Source organism: Pelodiscus sinensis, chromosome 2, assembly GCF_049634645.1.
Source record: "Pelodiscus sinensis isolate JC-2024 chromosome 2, ASM4963464v1, whole genome shotgun sequence".
NCBI lineage: Eukaryota > Metazoa > Chordata > Testudines > Trionychidae > Pelodiscus > Pelodiscus sinensis.
The window spans coordinates 164,476,717-164,489,930 of record NC_134712.1 but is presented as its reverse complement, the minus strand read 5'-3'; the positions used below and the strand labels follow the sequence as shown (position 1 = coordinate 164,489,930).

The following is a 13,214-nucleotide window of genomic DNA, read 5'->3' as shown; positions in this document are numbered from 1 at the left end:
ATGTCTTTGGAATGGGGTGGATCGAATTTCCATAAGGGCCAACAGTAAGGCCACTAGCCAGCTTAACCCTGTAGAGCAGGGGTCTCCAAACTTTTCAGCCCGAGGGCCGCATTAACTATCACACAGCAGTTCGGGGGCCGACTACACACTTGAGGTCCAAATAAAAAACAATCAAAACATGGATGTTGTTTTTAATTATGTATTTAATATTATTTTATTCAGTTATTATTTAATAACACATTCATACACTACACATGAACACCTGTATTAGTGTGAATGGTGAAATTGTTTCCTGGATGCCAAAATAGCAGACATTTCTGGCTTTAGATTTGTTGTCCCTAACATCAACAGTGACCTGAGATTATCATCGGACAAGTTTGTTCTCAAATTGTTCTTCACGTATTTCATTCTTGAAAATGTTTGTTCACACAGGTATGTTGTTCCAAAGATTGAAAGGTACCTTGATGCAAAAGTTTTGACATTAGGAAAGTCTTCCTTGGGCAAAAACTGGTAAAAACCCACCAGTCCTATTTTGAACTTGTCCCTAAGGAGGTCATTTGCTTGCAACTCAATGACTTCCAGCTGCAGTTCATCTGGGCAACTGGCCACATCTGCTTCAAATGGATTTTGAAACAATCTCACTTCTTCTGCCTTTGAATCCAAAAAGGTCTCCACGGGCCGGATGAGAGGGCCTCGCGGGCCGCATCCGGCCCCCGGGCCGTAGTTTGGAGACCCCTGCTGTAGAGTCACAAATTTTTGCAAGCTTATTTCTTTTTGCACACCATTTCGTTTTTCAACTGCACCTGTGCTCTGTGGGTGGTAGGGACAGTGCAGCAGGTGCGTGACATGTAATACACGATCCAGGTGCTGAACAAGTCCGGTAAAATGTGTACCCAGGTCACTGGACAGAGTGGCAGGAATTCCTTTGGCAGGCATAATATGATTTAACAAACATTTGGCAACAGACAGTGAATCAGCTTTGTGACAAGGAAAGGCTTCAATCCAACCTGAAAATAAACATACCATAACCAAAACGAATTCATATCGTTGACTCTTAGGCATTTGAACAAAATCAAGCTGCCAGTGCAAGAACGGTGCTTGGGGCAGGCCCCAGAACCCTTAAGCTACCTTTACAGGTTTGCCAACATTGTAGCTTTGGCAAGTGGTACAGGTGGCACAGTGGCAGGCTGCAAAAGAGCTGAAATGGGGGGCCCACCATCCTGCCTTAGTTACAGAAGAGACCATCCCCTCCTTTCCGACATGCGAAACACCGTGTAGCAGGGCGGCCAGAGATGGGTAGAGTGAAAAGGGGGCCACAAAGGCATCAGTAGGCGAGCGCCAAAGGGAATCTGGGTGTAGAGAGCAACCTTGGGCAACCCAGGAGTCTTTTTTTCTGCTTCTGGGGCAGTGTCTTGGAGCAGGGTGAGGTCAGAAAGGGACGGTGGTGGTACAGACACAGAAAGGGAACCGAAAAATGCACCTGGGGAAGGTTCTATGGCAGCAGGATGTTTAGCAGCAGCAGCAGCAAATGCATTACCCTTAGCAATATCAGTATCTGCTGTGGAGTGGCCAGGGCACTTAACAATAGCTAAGGCAGATGGGAGTAAAACTGCATACAAGAGAGCAGAAATGTAGGGGCCATTCTTGATAGGGGTACCAGCAGAGGTAAGGAAACCCCGAGCTTGCCAGAGGGTGCCAAAGTCATGTACAATCCCAAAAGCGTATCGAGAATTAGTATAAATGGTGGTGGAGCATCCCTCAGCCAGAAAGCAAGCGCGGGTTAGGACAACTAGTTCAGTGACTTGTGCTGAGGTCATAGAGGGTGAAGGCGCAGCTTCTAGGGTTTCAAAGAGTGATACCACAGCGTATCCTGCAAGGAGACGACCTTGGCTATCTCGAAAGCAGGAACCGTCAGTGAAAAACACAAGGTCGGAGTTAGAGAGAGGGATATCAGAAAGGTCAGGGCGTGGGACGGTGACAGCAGAGACAGTCGCAAGGCAGTCATGGGGTTCACCATCATCCGACAGAGGAAGGAGAGTGGCAGAATTCAACTGAGAACAGCACTTTATGGTGATATGCGAAACCGAAAGCAGTAAAAGTTCGTACCTAGTGAGGCGGGTGAAGGAAAGGTGAGCTGTATTACATTGTAGCAGGAGAGTTTCTACAGATCACGGGACCATGAGAGAAAAAGGAGAGTGGAGGACAAGGAACTCAAACATTTAGGCTAGGCGTGCCACGGTAGCCACAGCACGCAGGCGGGGGGTAAACCCTGGGCAACAGGATCCAAGGTGGCAGAGAAATAAGCCACTGGACGATTTTTGTCACCATGCTCCTAAGAACCCCAAGTGCACAACCAGATTGCTCGTGGCAGAAAAGAGTAAAAGGCTTACAGCAGTTAAGCAACCCTAAGGTGGGGGCAGTAAGAAGCACTAAAGAGTCAATTTCTGAGGCAGATAATGAAGGGGAACAGAGGAATTAGATCATTTATATATTGGACCAGTGTGAACCCTGATGGGAAAACCAGGTCAGTGAGGTCTCTGGCTAATGCTTGGGAAAAGTAAGACGGGCTTTCTGTATACCCCTGGGGAAGCGTGGTCCATGTGTACTGCTGCCCCTTGTAAGAAAAGGCAAAAAGATACAGGGGACTTAGGGTGAACCGGGACAGAAAAGAAAGCAGAGAACAATCCACAACAGTAAAATGAGTTGCATCTGGTGGGATAGAAGCCAGAATCTTAGCTGGGTTAGGAACTACAGGAAAGGTGGGTACAACAATGTGGTTAATGGCTCGAAGATCCTGAACAAACAGCCATGATTTCCCATCGGCCTTTCAAACTGGGAGGATAGGGGTGTTACAGAGGCTGGAATAGGGGAGAATAATGCCTTGTTCCCGCAGTGCGGTCATGACCGGAGCTGAAACCTCTAAATCCCAAAAACTCAGTCCTACGACCCCTTCTCCCATCTCATCCCCGTTCTTGGTACTCTCCCCATTCCTGGTACTGTCTGCCCTGCCCTGAATAATGCTGTATTTGCAGAGCCATTAACTTTTGTGAGGACTGCTCCTCTTTCCCTTTTAGAGTGTGGTGGCAACGCTCTGCCACTGCTTGCAATTTGTCCATGGTCTTGGCCTCCCATCCAACACTTATTTGCTTTAACATACTGCTAAAAGTAGGTAGGAGGCCATTAACAAATGCATGCACCAGGGTGTCCTGTCCATTTTCACCTGGTGGCTGTATACCAGAATGTTGCAGAGAAAAAAAAACCCCATCAGTCAGTCAGGTGTGATAGTTGCCTGGGCTTTCTCTCTGTTGCGATTTACAGCAATGTATGGCCATCCAGTTGGTTTTTGGAGTCCATACTTGGGGAATGGCCTCATGCAGGCGCTTAGCTTGATTCTGACATTTATTCCAGTAGACAGCATGGGGACCAGTGTCTGGCAAATTAGAAGGACGCTCAGTGGTGGGCCAATTTGCTGTCAGGAGCCATTTTTTTTGGGTGCTTGCTAGGGGGTTATAAGGAGCTTACACAGGAGGTCTGCTTCAGAGGGTTCATAGGCATTGCACACTAGCAAAAATTCTTCTGCAAATTTGGTAGGGTTTTCCTGGGGCTTTGGAAAACCTTTTACAATTGAGTGGAGCTCCGTGTGAGTCCAGGGTTTATAGCTCCAAGTGGGACCGGCCTGGGTCTTCTCAGAGGTCGGAGTAAAGGGGAGCGCTCGATCTGGTGGTGACAGAGGAGGTTTCCAATAAAGCTTTTTACTTATCATTAGAATTTTTAAGGGAGGTGAGCTTCGATTCAGTCCATCTACGATTTGCCTCATCCCACCACTGCATGAAGCAATCTACCTCTTCTCTACCCAATTTAGTTTTGGGAAGGCCAAGTTTGTCTTTTAAGACGTCCACTTGGTCTTTGTTCCAAGATCCTAAAGTGGCCACTGAGTTTTGGGATTCTCCAGAGTCAATCTAGACCATTTCTCCAGGAATTTACAGGGGTCCAGACCCTTTCTAAAATATATAAACTGAGCCGGGGTCCCTTTAGGGAACTGCCCCCGCTTAGACATTTGGTTACCCATAAAGGAGGACTTCACACACCAATCACACAAGGAGGAAATTCGGGTTCGTCAGAGTGGTGCCCAGTGCAACACACAAAAGAAGCCCACAGGCTACTGCCTCAATCGCTCTTGAGTTCACTCCAAGGATTTTATCCAAGGCGCGGTGAGGCTGCAATTGTGCAGATTCTAGTCACACAGACCGCGGGGACAGGAGCCCCTTAGTCGGCCAGTCCCCAGACGGGGATGGCTCCCAGACTCACTCACACCACAGGGAAGACGGATAGACACAGAGACAAGATAGTCCTCAGTCCGGACAAAACATAGAAATAATTACCTGACCAGAGTCATGATGTTAGATCCCGGGATTCCTACCAGAACAGAATGGGAACCAACAGGTTTGATGGCGTAGACTTCGCTGTGGTTGTGCACCTTTCCATTCTAGCAGAGGACTGCTTGGGCCAAATGCCCAGGTGCCGGCTGCCTCAGTCGTCCTGCAAGACAGTCAGGGATCACACAGTCTCAGCGAAGACGGTTGCCATCTCGGTGGAACCTCCAAATTGTTAAAGTCAGACAGGACTCACTCAGATTTGTCAGACCACTCTGCTAATTCACTTAGAAAATGGAGTGCCACACAAGGTTCAAACTCCTTGATTTATACAGTCAAAAGAAAGCCAAGTTAACAGGATTAAAAAGAGAGGCAAAACTTCACATGATTAGTGTGAGGCTAGTCAAGTATCTTCATTTCCACGTCAAGCACACAGCAATCTCCTGTCCATATCTCCCTGGTTATCTCAATTGCTTTCTGCCTAACACCTAATGTTCCTTTTCCTATTATCTCAGGCCCACCTGACTAGCACTCTGATCTGCATACCTACAAACAACATTAACATACGTTTTCTTCTTCCTGTTCTGAGACAAACAGTATTCCTTCAACTTATTCAATTATTACAGCATAATTCATCTTTCTCTTACAGTATAATTCTTTCTACTTTCACGTCTACACTGAAGGGAAGCCTCTAAATTAGTCTGAGGCAGGCTTTCCTAACGTAGACGTGCTATATTCCCCAGGAGGAATAACTTACAATGGCCCTGGTGAGGGGCTATTTCAAAATAGCAGAAATGGAGCATCTACACATGCCTTATTTCAAAATAGCTATTTTGGAATAGCCATTATTCTTCATAGAATGAGGTTTACAGAAGTCAGAATAAGCCATCCGTTATTTTGAAATTATTTTGAAACTACGAAATTGCTGTGTAGACCCTCGCATAGTTGTTTTGCAATAACAGCCATTATTCCGAAATAACTTTGCTGTGTAGACAGACCCAAAGTGGCCTCAAAGGTAATGGAGGAGGTGCATTAACATCCCCTTCTCTAGTAGAGAATGCCACAGTGCCACACTGAGACACACACAGTTGTATTTTTTTATTCCTGCTATGAGTGAAGGGGACTGTACTTGATGACCTTTCAAGGTTCCTTCCAGTCCTATGATACTATTATTTTTAATACAATGTATTCCAAAAGGTAATTGCCCTAATACAAAACATTCAATGAAGTTATAATCTTTAATTCCATAAGGATTGTTTAGGGTATTACAGGACGTTATCAGTCTGTCACGAATGCCAGTTCTTTCCTGTGGCCTCCTCGCCTTCTGACAGACATCCAAATGACCTTCTCTCAATCCTGCCCTTTGATAAGTCCCGACTCCCTCATTAAGTCTCATTCTGAGAGGCCGCCAGACAATTGTTCTCAAATGGCAGGGTACTACGTCCTCCCCTCTCTTGGTGAGGTTTGTCTCTTTCAGATAGACTTTTGATTCTCTTCTTAAAGCCATTTTTCACACTAACACACGTCTAGGTTACACCTTGTACACTCATTTATAACAGTTCAAAGTCAGTGCAAAATGTTATAATTCTGATTTGGAAGCATTTTCCATTACGATATAAGGAACAAGGAAGTGAAGAATTGGTTCCCTAGCAGTGCAATGATTACAGCTAGCCCCTGATCCTTCCTGAATCCTTCCACCATACAAATGCTTGATCTTGCAACTTGGGCTGCAAAGAATGAGCCTGTATTTACAAAAAACCCATGTTTATAAACGGCTTGGGGGTTCCTGGATCTATAAATGCTAAGTATTGATATGAGAGAGTGTTTCATCTTGAATTGAGGAAAAAAACTTAAAATTATAGCATCTGATATTAATATGAATATTTGGGTTTCATTGTGCAGTATATTTAATCAGAATTCTTCATCATTCTGTATGTTGAATAATGTTAATCTTACTTATCGAATATTGTTTGCTCTATTTATTTAACATGATGGCCAAGCAGCCAACACTGCTAAACTACTGAAAGACATAGTGAGTCAGCAGCACTGCAAAAAGGTTAACACAGCCATCACGTATTTACTGTTCTTCAGAAACATCCAAGAGGCTTGCAATTTATCGCATAATTCTTCAACCTTAATTTTATGGCAAATAGAGCGTATATGTCATATTTTCAAAAGAGATTTACCCCTTATGCTCACCCATATTTCAGCATAGCCATTTATGTTAATTGTGATTCTATTCAAGACAACATAGCCTCTTCCTGGAAAGATCAGAATCAGAAAATTTAGTAAACTGAAACAAAATTACCTCTGAGTGATTTTATTTAATTCCAGCAATTATAACAAACTGTAGGTGTTCCAATCTCCTATTGTGCCTTGCAATTTTAATAAAGAGGCTGGCATCTTATGACAAAATTAATATCTGCACACACGGTTGCTAAAAACACACAGGATAAATGTGTTCTTTGCTGATTAGTGCAACTGGACTCAACAGTATCTTTTCCTATCAAAATTAAATTGTATAGAATCTAAATATTGACATTTCAGTAACATGGATCAACTCACCAAACCCCCATATAGCATGTTTCAGGTATAATTGTATATCGCTTTAAAAATGTAAAACAGCTTGCTTTGCATGCAGTTTTCCTAACCAAGTTAGAAGTACAAGTTTGACTTAAAGTCAGTCATAGTGATGATGGTTAGTTATTAGGAATTCATAGTGAGCATGATAAGAAATCACTCATCATTATTTTGAGCAGTTTGGTAGTAATTTAGGCCCTGATACAAAAATGGGATTATTGTTGAGTGTGAAGCTTTTCATATCTGTAAGTATCTGCAGAATCTAGGCCATCAGAAAAAAGGGAGAGTATGGTGGATGAGAGTGAGGGACGTGTTCCATGATTTAGGGTTTTAACAATGGGACTTTCATCTTTTAGCCTAAGGCACTCCTATCCAAACTATTTCAGCAAGTGTCTCCTATGTGTTTTAAAGATGAGAGGTTATTTATATTTGTTATAATTTACATATTTCTGAAAGAAAAGCTTCAAAATATATTTGTACCAGAATTTTACAAACCGTTAAAAACAAATCAGTGAAGGAACTAATCACTTGTTTTTTCTTTGACAAATATAAAGAAGCAATTTTACATTTTTAATTAGGACCATCTTTTAGTTCTGTTCATGGCACCTAGCAAAATGGAACTCTGGTCCATGATGGGCTACGTAGGTGCTACAGTAATACAAATAATTCACAATATAAACAGAGAGTACATATTGGGAAACAAAAGTTAATATAATACCAGCTGTTCTCACAGTCTAGAGGATACCTTATCTATTTTACACACAGCACCAGTGAGACAATAGGAATGCCTATTTTAGCATTAATAAGAGCACTAATATTCAATAAAAACATTTATGTGATAAGCATTAACTTTTATTCTGGGGTTTTAAAAAAAGCTTTTTGATGCACAGATATTGGCATAGCCAGGCTGTTCTTTGACGTGCTAAACCATTTAAATGTGGTCTTAAGAGACAGTGAAATTAGAATGCAAAATACGGATTTTATTTTATTTTATTGAGAACTTGCCAAGAAGAAAAGATATGTCCAAGTCAGCTGTTCTCATTGACTGGTGCATCATGTGTCTTGTGGATGCATTGCTGATGTGCTGTAATGTGGTAGGAGGAAAGTGTTCCTTATCTGATAGACAAGTTCCAAATGGTTTTTCTGAAACACATGCTTTCACAGATGACAAAAATGCTACCTGCTGGGCTAAGTGACTTTCCAGCGTAATGCTATTAAATGAAGTGGACTTACACCATGGATGACTTAGCCCCTGGTGACCAAAGATGACTGCTGACACCACTTGCTGGAGCCAGGTTATAAATGGAAATCTGAAACTTTTTATTCCTGTGCCAGGAGCTACTAACTACTTCTGTTCTTTCAATTTAGCACTTGGTAGAGAGACAATTGTATAGATGTGGATATCAATAACCTTATCTGCAAAGATAATTTCTATCAAGAATAACACTATGATACACTAGAAATGAGGTGGCATATGCCACTAGGCTCTGCTATAGCCTTCCTTTCAAGCTCAGAATTTTCTCCTCCTCAGCAACCATATCAACATAACAGCCATATTGGGTCAGTTTAATGACCCAAGTATCCTGTCTTCCAACAGTGCCCAATGCCAGGTACTTCAGAAGGAAAGGACAGATAATAATCAAGTGATCCCTCCTCTTTCACCCATTCCCAGCTTTTGGCAAACACAGGCTATGGACACTTCAAAACATGATTTTGTAACCATGCCCATCCTGGATAATAGCCATTGATGGATCTATCTTCCATGATCTTATCTAGTTATTTATTGCTCTCTCTTACAGTTTTTGTTTTTACAACATTCTAATAAAGAGTTCCACAAACTGTGTGAAGAAATACTTCCTTTTATTTGTTTTAAACCTGCTGCCTATTAATTCTAGTGTTATAAGGAGTAATAACACTTGCTTATTTACTTTAACACCGATCATGATTTTATAGAACTCTGTTACCCTCCTTAGTTGTCTCTTTTCCAAGCTGAAAAGTCCCAGTCTTATTAATCTCTCCTCATATGAAAGCTGTTCATTACCCTAACCATTTTTGTTGTACTTTTTCCAGTTCCTGTATATCTTTTTTTTAGAAATGGAGGGCATGTCTACACTGTGAAATTATTTCAGAAACATTTATTTCAAAATTATAACTCCCAAAATAATAATTTTGAAATAGCATGCTCACACTATGGGGAAGTTTCAAAATTAGTCTGAGGCAGACTCCGTTAATGTGGATGCGCTACCTTCATTTAGACCCCAGGAATCACTGGGGAGGATTTAGTTTAAATTACTCTGGGGAGTAGTTATTTCAAAGTAGTGGGACACCAGAATGTCCACATTACCACTATTATTATTAGTGTTATTCCTCATTAGAAAGCAGGAGTTATTATTTCACAATAATCAGCCCATTATTTCAAAACAACAGGCTGGGTAGTGTGGGCACTCCGCTTGGTGTTATTAAATAGTGTAGACCAGGGGGGAGTGACCAGATATGAACACAGTATTCAAAATGTGGGTGTACCGTGGATTTATATAGAGGCGATATGATAGTTTGTCTTATCCCTTTCCCACCAATTTCCAAAATTTTTAGTTTTGTCTGCCATTGCACACTGAGTAGATGTTTACATAAAACTTTCCACAATGACACCAAGATCTGTTTCTTGGGTACCAACAGCTAATTTATACATCATTTTGAATGCATGGTTGGGATTATGTTTTCTCATGTGCATTATTTTGTATTTCTCGACACTGAATTTCACCTGCCAGTTTTGTGATACATCTTTGTAATTTTTTGCAGTCTGCTTTACTTAACTATCTTGAGTAATTTTGCATCATTTGCCTATTTTGTCACCTCACTGTTTACATCTTTCTATAGAACATTTATGAATTTGTTGAACATCACTAGTTCCAACACAGACTCCTGGGGGACACCTCTATTTACCTTTGTCCATTCTGAGAACTGATCGTTTATTCCTACCCTTTGTTTCCTATCTTGTTATCAATTACTGATCCATGAGAGTACCTTTCCTTTTATCTCTTAAGTGCTTACTTTGCTTAAGAGTCTTTGGTGAGGGACCTTGTCAAAGGCTTCCTGAAAATCTGAGTGCACTATATCCCCTGCATCCACCTTGTCATTTTCCAAGTCAAAACTTTTGTCACCTACTTGATCACCAGTCTAACTTGTGTGTCAGTAATGTGAGTTGGGTTATATAGTGAATGAAGAATACCTGACAGCTGGCTCTCAGCTACTCAGAGTTGCCAGGAGCAGTTTTCAACTGGAACGCCTGGTCAAAAGGGGACCCTTGCTTCAATTAGCACCATCAACCAGGCTGTTGGTGCAGCAGGATTAAGGTAGGCTCCTTGCCTGTCATTGCTCTGTGAGAGAGCAGCATGTTCCCCCCTCCAGCTCCTATGTGTAAGGGCAGTCGGGGATTCTGCACACTGCCCCTGCCTCAAGTGCTGGTTCTGCAGTTGAGCTCCTGTTAGCTGGGAGTGGTGGCCAATGGGAGCTGTAGGGGCAGCATAGTGAGCCACCTCCAGACAGAAACCAAAGACAGGAGATGCCACTGTTTCCCAGAGCTGTTTGAGGTGAACACTGGCCAGAGTGGGTTATCAACTGGAAACACAGACAGAGTTAGCCTCTGAAGCCAACAAAAAGGCTTAGGTCATAGGCCCCTTAAATTTCTTTTCCTAGCCTTTCCCCATACTCTCTTGCTCCTTCTCTTCTTCCAAGTCCATACACTTCTACAGAGCTTTGCTTCTGGTGCTCCAAACACAGCAGGCCAGTATGCTTCCAGAAACAAATCACCTGAGCTGTATATAAGGCACTTATCTTCCTGCATGGCCAGCCATTTTGGGGAAACTTAGCGTCCAGAATTCTCTTATCCATGCCACTCACAGGGGCACTTGATGTGGCTTCACTATAATACCCTAGGGTATCCCTGGGCAGTACAGAACCTTGCACTGTGTCAGAGTCAGGTGCAGCCCCACCATGAAGTCCATGTCTGGGGGAAGAAAGGTTGCAGGATGATCTCTAACTTCTGTGCAGCCAGTGAAACATGCTCCCCCACTGCCATACTGGAACCTCCAAATTACTTTGACCAATTTTGCAGAATTTTAACATATTGTGTGCAGCATTTTTAATTGTTTTGGTGCACAATTCCCTCAGTAGTAGAGGGAAAGTAAGTTAAATTCTAATGCAAGTGCAGGACAGAGCCCTGTCGTTGAAGACTATTGAGACTACATTTGATTTTAGTCAGTTATTCACATGCATTGCTTCTCATTTCACATCAAAGGTTATGGGCCAAATTTTCAAAAGTGCTGATGAAGATAACTTGGATTGGACTTTTCTAGATGTTGTGTGTAACCCATCAGTCACTTGTGTTAGGTGGCCAAGTCACAGAGAATGCAAGTCTGTTACAGTTCTTTGCTAACAGAGCCTAACCCTTTTAATTTAAGCAGCTTTTAAAGCAGATTCCCTAGTTCCAACCTTGATGTTGACCAAAATGGTGGCCATCACTTTGCAGCTTCTATTGACTTCCATGGAAGCTGTGGATGCTTACGACTATCCGACAGATCCAGTCGAGCCTCATTTAATCCACGAGAAATGGAAGATCAAAAAAAAAAATCAGTGGTTTCTTTTGAAAATTTGGTCCTAAATTCTTCTACAAGGTACCTTCACCCTCTGAGGAAACGCAGTAACATGTGAGTTAAATATCAGAGGGGCACCCATGTTAGTCTTTAAAGGTGCCCCAGGACTCCTTGTTTTTGCAGGTGCAGGCTAACAGACTAGTTGGGGCATAAGCTTTGGAGGGCAAAACCCCCGCTTCATCCGACCAAGTGGAGTTTTGCGCAGGAAAACGCATCCCAGCCCCGTTAGCCTGGATGTGCCCGAGGCTAGTTGATGCGAGCCGGAGGGGGCGGGAAGGGGGGGTGCGAGGGATGCCCCTGTATGTCCACAGGCCGAGCTGGCCCCTCACCCGAGCTCTGCTGCGTTACCTGCGAGCCCCCGCGGACTGGCCCAGGCGGGCGGCTGCGCTCCAGCCCCGCCCTCACGCCTCGGAAGCGGCGCGGAGGCCCCAGCGCTTGCGACGCTCTCGGCCCCCGTGAGGGGGGAGCCCGGGCTGCGGGGCCGCCGGGCGCCTGCCCAGCCCCCTCCCGCCGCGGCCGCTCAGCCCACGTTGGCGGCTCCCCGGCCAGGCGGCGCCGCGGGGCGGGCCTGGGGGCGGGTCCCCGCGGCGCCTCTCCCCCGCCCCGCGGCGCCGGGCCTCTTTGTGCCGCGCCCGTTGCACCCGCCGCGCCCGCGGGCCCCGAGCGCTCCCGCCACCCCCGGACCGCCCGGCACGCGCAGCTGCTGGCCGGGGCACGAGCAAGGCAGCGCAGCGACCAGACCTGAGCTCCCCCCCCCCCCCCGCTAAGGGAGCGGGGTGGGCGGGGCTCCCCAGCCCCTCTTGCCCCCCCCCCCCAGCCAGCGCAGCCCCTCCCCCTGTGTGCGCTGCTGCACCCCGCAAGCCCCGGGGCAGCTGTCACCCAACCGCCCGACCCCTCCCTCCCGTCAAGGCATCGCCCCTGGGCGCTCTTCTTGCCCCTTCCCCCGCAGGGCCAGTGATGGGGCTCGCTGTGCCGGCAGCGCTCGTGTCCATCTGAGAAAATAAGGAGACAAGAAGAGGCGAAATGAACCTTTCCCAGCGGTGGGTCCTAGTCCTGCTCGCCTTGTTTCTGGAGGTAAGACAGAAGCTAGAAATCTCTCTCTCTCTCTCTCTCTTTTAAGTGACTACGTATTCGGTTGTTGGCAAAGAGGTATTTTTTTTCTGGTGGTGTTTACTTGAAAATCTCATTAATAATGGCATTTCTGTTTTCAGAGATTGGCCTGATGACTTTTAAAACGATGGCAAATCACTTGTGGTTGCACAAAAGGGATCTGTGTGGCTTTCTCTCCCCCCCCCCCCAAATCTATCCTTGTTCCTCCAGACTAGGGGATCTTCTGATGTGGATACCTTTTTTCTCGCCTAAAGATAAAAACTATAATATATTCTGTGCTGTCAGCCTTGGAGACTTTGAATATGTTTTCATTTTTTATTCTTGAGTGGGTAGTTTCAGATTCTGGATTTGGTTTTCTCACTCTGGGTCACCCGTCCCACATCTTTCTTTTTCCTTTTTTTCTTATGCAGTTGTGTATTTTTTTTTCCCAGTAGAGGGGAACACTAACCTTTCGAGAGAGAAATCTTTCTCTAGTCAATTATTAATGATGATCACAAAC

The 13,214-nt window shown here is 44.5% G+C and overlaps 1 protein-coding gene and 1 long non-coding RNA gene across 4 annotated transcripts in view; one reads left to right on the top strand and one right to left on the bottom strand.

Annotated features, from left to right (window-relative positions):
* Positions 1 to 764: 764 nt before the first annotated feature.
* On the bottom strand, positions 765 to 12,359 carry LOC142827261 (uncharacterized). Of its 2 annotated transcripts, none has more exons than XR_012901868.1 (3): positions 10,183 to 12,359; positions 4,383 to 4,539; positions 765 to 1,007 (listed from the first exon to the last, which is right to left on the bottom strand). It is a non-coding gene; the product is annotated as an uncharacterized LOC142827261 (long non-coding RNA). The 2 variants fall into 2 exon arrangements; XR_012901869.1 differs by having other exon boundaries at positions 11,954 to 12,357.
* The window catches only part of VOPP1 (VOPP1 WW domain binding protein), a 97,278-nt gene continuing 96,422 nt past the window's right edge, over positions 12,359 to 13,214 (top strand). For both annotated transcript variants that reach the window (XR_012901867.1, XM_006124110.4), the window contains exon 1: positions 12,359 to 12,679. Coding sequence is in view for 1 of the 2 variants with exons in the window: in XM_006124110.4 (XP_006124172.1) it covers positions 12,629 to 12,679 (51 nt within the window). In the remaining variant the exon portion in view is untranslated. The remainder of the gene's footprint in view (positions 12,680 to 13,214) is intronic.